This window comes from Sesamum indicum, linkage group LG8, assembly GCF_000512975.1.
Source record: "Sesamum indicum cultivar Zhongzhi No. 13 linkage group LG8, S_indicum_v1.0, whole genome shotgun sequence".
Taxonomy (NCBI): Eukaryota; Viridiplantae; Streptophyta; class Magnoliopsida; order Lamiales; family Pedaliaceae; genus Sesamum; species Sesamum indicum.
The window spans coordinates 21,179,778-21,186,681 of record NC_026152.1 but is presented as its reverse complement, the minus strand read 5'-3'; the positions used below and the strand labels follow the sequence as shown (position 1 = coordinate 21,186,681).

The 6,904-nt window shown below is 39.0% G+C and overlaps 3 protein-coding genes across 3 annotated transcripts in view; 2 read left to right on the top strand and 1 right to left on the bottom strand.

Moving 5' to 3' along the window:
* The window catches only part of LOC105169925 (serine/threonine-protein kinase ATR), a 14,131-nt gene extending 9,111 nt beyond the window's left edge, over positions 1-5,020 (top strand). The window contains exons 12-18 of the mRNA XM_020696068.1: positions 5-767; positions 846-1,412; positions 1,864-2,487; positions 2,861-3,055; positions 3,185-3,368; positions 4,616-4,793; positions 4,883-5,020. Of these exons, the coding sequence (XP_020551727.1) occupies positions 5-767; positions 846-1,412; positions 1,864-2,487; positions 2,861-3,055; positions 3,185-3,352 (2,317 nt within the window). The 3' untranslated portion in view covers positions 3,353-3,368; positions 4,616-4,793; positions 4,883-5,020. The remainder of the gene's footprint in view (positions 1-4; positions 768-845; positions 1,413-1,863; positions 2,488-2,860; positions 3,056-3,184; positions 3,369-4,615; positions 4,794-4,882) is intronic.
* On the bottom strand, positions 4,877-6,546 carry LOC105169818 (pentatricopeptide repeat-containing protein At2g17033). The gene is made up of 2 exons (XM_011090347.2): positions 6,179-6,546; positions 4,877-6,057 (listed from the first exon to the last, which is right to left on the bottom strand). Exons 1-2 carry the CDS (start codon positions 6,443-6,445, stop codon positions 4,960-4,962), a joined length of 1,365 nt encoding a protein of 454 aa, XP_011088649.1. The 5' UTR covers positions 6,446-6,546; the 3' UTR covers positions 4,877-4,959.
* Positions 5,258-6,904, top strand: part of LOC105169819 (DDB1- and CUL4-associated factor 8) — a 6,345-nt gene continuing 4,698 nt past the window's right edge. The window contains exon 1 of the mRNA XM_011090350.2: positions 5,258-5,393. The gene's annotated coding sequence lies outside the window, so the exon portion shown is untranslated. The remainder of the gene's footprint in view (positions 5,394-6,904) is intronic.

Genomic DNA, 6,904 nt, shown 5'->3' with positions numbered 1-6,904 from the left:
TTAGTGCAAGTGGTCTTAGTGCTCAAGTTGGGAATTGCTGGAGACAGTATGCTAAACTTTGTCGTTCATCTGGTCACTATGAAACTGCAAATCGAGCAATTTTGGAAGCCGAGGCCGTAGGGGCATCTAATGTTCACATTGAGAAGGCTAAGCTTCTATGGAGCACCAGGCGGGCTGATGGTGCCATTGCAGAGCTGCAACAATCCCTTCTCAACATGCCCGTGGAGGTGGTTGGCTCTGTGGCTATATCATCGATTACCAGCCTCTCTGTGGTTCCTGTGAATCCTCCACCTTTGCTCTCTGATACTCAGTCTATGAATGAGAATTTAAATGTAGCAAAAACCCTCCTCCTGTACTCGAGGTGGATCCACTATACTGGGCAGAAGCAGAAAGAAGATGTGATAAATCTATATTCTAGGGTGAAGGAATTGCAGCCCAAGTGGGAGAAAGGATATTTCTACATGGCAAAATACTGTGACGAAGTTCTAGTTGATGCTCGAAAACGTCAGGAAGACAGTACTGAACAATCTGTGAGAGTGATTCCGTCTAATTTGGCTCTTGTTGCATCTACAAGTGTAAATTCAGAGCGAAGGTGGTGGACTTACCTACCAGATGTGCTGTTGTTTTATGCAAAAGGGCTTCACAGGGGCCACAAGAATCTCTTCCAGGCCCTACCAAGGTTGTTAACATTGTGGTTTGACTTTGGGAGTTTCTATTACAGAAGTAACCTACAATCCAGTAAAGATATGAAGAATGTTCATGGGAAGGTAGTAATTTCACCAATTAAAATCCAATGCTTGTCTTCTCAATTGAATTCGTTTATGGATTTTCTTTGTCTTGCTTAGGTGCTGAGCATCATGAGAGGGTGTCTGAAAGACTTGCCGACCTATCAATGGTTGACTGTCTTGCCTCAACTTGTTTCGAGGATTTGCCACCAAAATGAAGAAACTGTACGCTTGGTGAAGCACATCATTACTTCTGTTCTACGGCAATATCCACAGCAAGCCCTCTGGACCATGGCAGCTGTTACAAAATCTACAGTTTCTTCAAGAAGAGATGCTGCCGCAGAGATTATACAAGCTGCAAGAAGAGGATCCAGTCATGGAGGTTCTAACTCAATGTTTGTGCAATTTGCTTCCCTAGTTGATCATCTAATCAGGTTGTGCTTCCATCCCGGTCAATCAAAGGCAAGGACGATCAATATCTTAACCGAGTTTAGTGCCCTGAAAAGGATGATGCCTGTGGATATTATAATGCCAACCCAAGAATCTCTTACTGTTAATCTACCTTCATATGATGTGAATCTAACTGATTCTGGTACATCTGATATCTTTTCATATTCAGATCTGCCAACAATAACTGGAATAGCAGATGAAGCTGAGATTCTTTCATCACTTCAACGACCAAAGAAAGTAAGGCTTGATTTTGCTAGCTGGTCTTGTTCTTTTCCTATCATTTTCATTTTTCTGATTCCTCAAAAGAATCTCTTCAGATTGAATTCTGAATTTTGATATTTCATCAGTTTTCATTTTCCCCTACTGAGGGGGCTTGTTTGATTAGCTTACACAATCTAACTAATGTATCGAGATTGAATTTTCTGAATCTATTAAAAAGGTATATTTAACTGCATTTCCATTTTCCCCTCAGGTTGACACTGACTGCAAGCATATTCTCTCTTACAACATTTGTTTGATTAATTTCCATAATCTAAATATATAATACACTCACCTTTCTGAAAGTTGGATGGCTAAGCGGACTTGTTCCTTTGACCATATTCATCATTTCTGTGAAGAGGCTTGCTGTAATTTGCATGGACCCAAAATCCTATCATTTGCTAACGAAACCTTATCTATTATTTGCCAGATCATTCTCATGGGTAGCGATGGATCTGAACGTCCATTTCTTTGCAAACCAAAGGATGACCTAAGAAAAGATGCACGAATGATGGAATTCAATGCAATGATAAATCGTTTACTGTCCAAATGTGCTGAAAGTCGTCGCCGGAAGCTTTATATTCGTACATTTGCGGTGATTCCATTAACAGAAGATTGTGGTATGGTTGAGTGGGTGCCGCATACTCGTGGACTCCGACAGATTCTGCAGGATGTCTATATTAGCTGTGGAAAATTTGACAGACAGAAAACAAATCCGCAAATTAAGCGTATATATGACCAATCACAAGGTAAAATGCCTGAAGATGAAATGCTGAAGACCAAAATTCTGCCGATGTTCCCTCCAGCTTTCCACAAATGGTTTCTGAATACGTTTTCAGAACCAGCAATGTGGTTTAGGGCTCGCATTGCATATGCGCATACTACTGCAGTTTGGTCTATGGTTGGGCACATTGTTGGCCTTGGGGATCGGCATGGTGAAAACATTCTTTTTGATTCTACCACGGGAGATTGTGTCCATGTTGATTTTAGTTGCTTGTTTGACAAAGGTCTACAGTTGGAGAAGCCAGAGTTGGTGCCTTTCAGGCTGACACAGGTAAAGGAGAAAAAACAAGCAAGAACAAATTGAAACTCTGAGTAAGATTTATTAAGGCATGGGGTTTTGTATGTCTTGCTCATGTTGATGTTGAAAAATTCTTAGACTTATAATTCACAATTCTTCCTATTCCGTGGAACCTCTGCTGATTAGCCTATTTGCCATGAAGGATGGAGTGGGAAAGAAATAAGTTATACAGTTCAATTTCTTTTTCTAAAATGTTAGGGAATATTTATTGAGGGGTTTCATTTTGACCATTTTCAGGTGTATAGTGATTTTTTGCATTTTATTCCTCTTCTTTGCCACATTACTCTGATGATCTGGTTTGCTGTTTGTTTTGCTTATCCCCTCTCTCTCTCTCTTGGTTATGTAGAACATGATTGATGGGCTAGGCATCACTGGATATGAGGGAACCTACCTGAGGGTTTGTGAGATCATACTTTCAATTCTAAGGGCGCACAAGGAGACACTCGTGAGCGTCTTGGAGACTTTTATTCATGATCCTCTTGTGGAATGGACTAAATCTCACAAGTCTAGTGGAGTAGAAGTACAAAATCCACATGCACAGGTGAGGGCCTTTCTGTTCTTCAACAAGTTATTGGCCATTTTCCTTGGAAGTGGCGAGTTGGGTGGGGTAATTTGATCTAATTGAGACACACAAACTAGATAATAGCTGAGGTTCTTGTTGAACTTGCAGCGAGCCATCAGTAACATAGAAGCACGTCTGCAAGGAGTTGTCGTTGGTGTAGGAGCGGCACCATCTTTGCCTCTTGCTGTAGAAGGACAAGCTCGCCGTCTAATAGCAGAAGCAGTTTCGCTGAAAAACCTTGGAAAGATGTATATATGGTGGATGCCCTGGTTTTAAAGTTGCCTGGAAATAGGTACCTGCAATCTCAGTTCTATATATATCTAAATTTTATTTTTTATCCTGGTATCAGTGTTCAGTAGAAATCTCCAGCAATTATTTATTATCTAAGAACTGAATTTGCTTCCTGTTGAGTTCCCACTTACTCTCTAGTAGTTTAATTTTTCGTACAGAATCCAATCAAAGATACATGGTACATTTTCTGCATGGATAAATATAGGAGGAATTTATATGTATTGGATTTGGTAATAGTGTATTGATGTTATTCATAGATTAAAGGTGAAGATTCTTAATGTGTTTTTTCAAGCTCTGATAATTTGGGTTTCTCTGCTAGAACCCACGAATGATTGAGATGAACTATTGTGGTTCTTTCCTTTTAACAATCAAAGTAAAGATTCATAGTGAGAGATGTGCAAGTTATGGTGAAGGAATTTGAATGTATGTTAGATATGAGAATATGGGTGCTTTTCTTCTTACCTTCTTGCTGTATGGATATGGTATAGTATTTCTGACAAGTGTACTGATTGAATGTCGAATATTGTCTAATGAGGCTGTGGAATTCTCTCTTTCAAATAATTGTTTTCAAACTCCCTCCACAAATTCAGTTTGCATGCTGCTAAATTCCTAGAAGAATTAGGTCTGAATCTGCTGTCTAGCATTTTTTGGGATCTTATAAAAACTTTAGTCTGCATGTGCATGTGCAATGATTTCAGGGAGGTTTTGGAATATTTGCTTTAGGTTTATGTTGTCAAACAAGTCTAAGTAGAATCTCATGCTTTTAAAGTTTGGCCTTATTTATGCACGCATTGTGTTTTCTGCTCATGGGCAGGTTGGGTGGTGGATTGTGTCGCTTCTGTTTGATTGTACTTATTTAAGAATGAAGAATAATTATTCAATCCACAGCCCATAGCCTCACCTTTCACAATGCAGTCAATTCCAAGTTGTACTTAAAAAATCAGTGAAGTTTTATAGAAATTGTTTCCAATTATTTTTTAAGTTTGAGATGATTTGGGTGTTGGTTCGGAGAAAGTAATCCCTAGAAGTTTCATGGTGAACTATACTGCGAGTGCGGGTTCAAATTTTGAAAACCGTTGAGAGAATAGTTTGCAAGATGTTTTGGATTTCTGTAGTGCATCGCTAGTCTGATGGCCCCTCCACAGGCAATTGGTGCAACTGGCATATATATTTTCTGTAATCTTTGGCTTCTTAGTTCCCTCCACAGGTACATTGTGTAATTCATGAATATTGTTTTTATAACCTCAGTTATTGAGAAAGCGGATGCTGGCTTTTGTGTGAAAGGGCATTTGAAAAGATAACTTGTTTGCTGAAATGGCTTTGTTAAGTTCTGTGTGCGCGTATAAGGAACTGGTGAATTGCTTTCTGACTTCATGCTGCCCCAAAACTGTATGTAAGTTTTATGTTGACGGAGCAGTGATTCTGGGTATGAAACATCTGTTTATCTTCTGGACTTACTCGATCTCAATTATGCTTCATATTTGTATGTTGAAGTTTAGGTGTCTTGTATCCCAGGTAAATTGAACATCAAATTGATCAGGAGGTGGAATAAATGAACATATGTGGTGCAACATCGCTGAAGGTACATTGAATCATGAAGTATCCGGAGGATTCTGGTTGGCGTCCTTGTGAAGTAGCCAATCCTTGAAAACTTTTCCTCTACCAATGAAACACCCAACATTTTTCCTATCAATCCTCAAAGGGCATTTAGTCCTTTTTATAATCTCCTTTGTCAAACTTTTTACCGGTGATTCCCCTCTTGTAGAACTATGCTTCCCACACCCACAAATCACAGAGATTTCAGTTGGAGTGGTGTGATTTCCTGCAAGAAACCTCAGTTTCAACTCCTTGAAACATTGTAGCAGTACCAAATATGCAGTGGTTAAATGCATTCCATGCATATCCAGTTTCAACTCTGAAGAGCCCCATTCCATTACCTGATCCAAAACTGTTGATTTCAGCAATTCCAGCACCAAATTGGCTTCTTCCACTTTCAAATTACCCAGCAACTCATCAGTCGACAAAGGTAAATTTTTCATATCTTCCAGCATCAAGATAATGGTTGGACATGAATTTAGAACAGAATTATACGTTCTAGTTGAGAATGGTATTCCCAAAGTTGTCATTTTCTTCAACCATGAGAGCATTTCCAGAAGCTCATTATGAGCTCCAAATGATGAAAGCACCATATTACAACCAACTGTATCCAATTCAAACCCGTCCTTTTCTACTTGAACAATACTCCTCTTCATATCCTCAAGAAATCCCATCTGTCCATATCCATAGACAAGAGATCTCAACTCAAAGACAGATGGTTTCAATCCGTTCTCTCTCATTTCTTGCATCAAATTCTCAGCCTTATCAGGTAGTCCCACTTCACAAAATCCGGCAACCATTGATCCATACGCTCTGTGCCTCACATAGACAGAAGATGTCAGAAAAATCAGATGTCTCAACTGTGTGCAAGAATCTAAAACCCCTCCCTCCGACTTGTGCTTAGCGTGAGATTCTACTAAATTACAGTAGAACATACACAAATCTCTTTTTTTGAACCTCAATCTCATAACTGTTTCAGTAAGCAAATCTTCAGCGTCATCAAAATGTTCTTCCTTGTATAAGAAAGCAATCAAATCTGCCAGTAGCTTAGTGTTCCAGCTGAACCATGATTCCTGCTTGATCATTGAATACAACTGCGAAGGCACAAAATGATGAAGTAGTTAGTGGTATGTGAAATAGGCTCTACTATTTGCAGCAATATTTCATTTTTGCCCGAAGAATAAAAATAGAGATATAGAGTATAGATAGACTTACGGGAAATGCAAGAGAGGAAAGGCGGGGATTGGAGTTGGAGGGGGAGGGGGAGAGGAGATGGGAGAGGGTGGTGAGGGCGACGTGTTTGGAAGATGAGGAGACGAATTTGCGGAGTAAGCCGAGGGCGGCGGAAGGGTCTTGGGTGGTGAGGAGGGAAGAGAGAAAGCGGTGACCTTGTCTGGTTAGGGCACAGAGGAAGGGTGGATAGTGGGGGAAAGCGGTAGGAGGCGGAGGGGGTGAGAGGTGAAGGATGGGAGGTGTGATCATTGGTAAAGGTTTTTGAGAAAGGGAAGGGATAAATTGTAAAGATTAGCTTTTCTGAATGAGTGGTGATAGTAAAGCCAAATTGAAAAATCCTCGAGAGTATTTTCTATTGTATTTATGGATTCAAATAGTATAGTTTAGTTGTTAATGTTGGTTTGGGTTCTCAAATATAATTAATAAATCATGTATTTGTTGTAACAGTTTCAGTTGAGATGAGTGCTACTTATCTTTGTTGTTTTTTAAATTGGATATAAAATTAATATTAATCACTGTTTTCTAACAACTATAAAATTAAAAAAAGTAAAAAAAAAATTGCTTCTTCTCTGGTAACTATTACTTTTCTTGGATTTTTTTTTTGAATAAAAAAATTAGTAGATGCTGTGAATAAAAATAAATTTATGTTAGAAACTATTAAAAACAAAACAATTAAATTGGTTGAAATTAGAATTCAAAAGATAATAA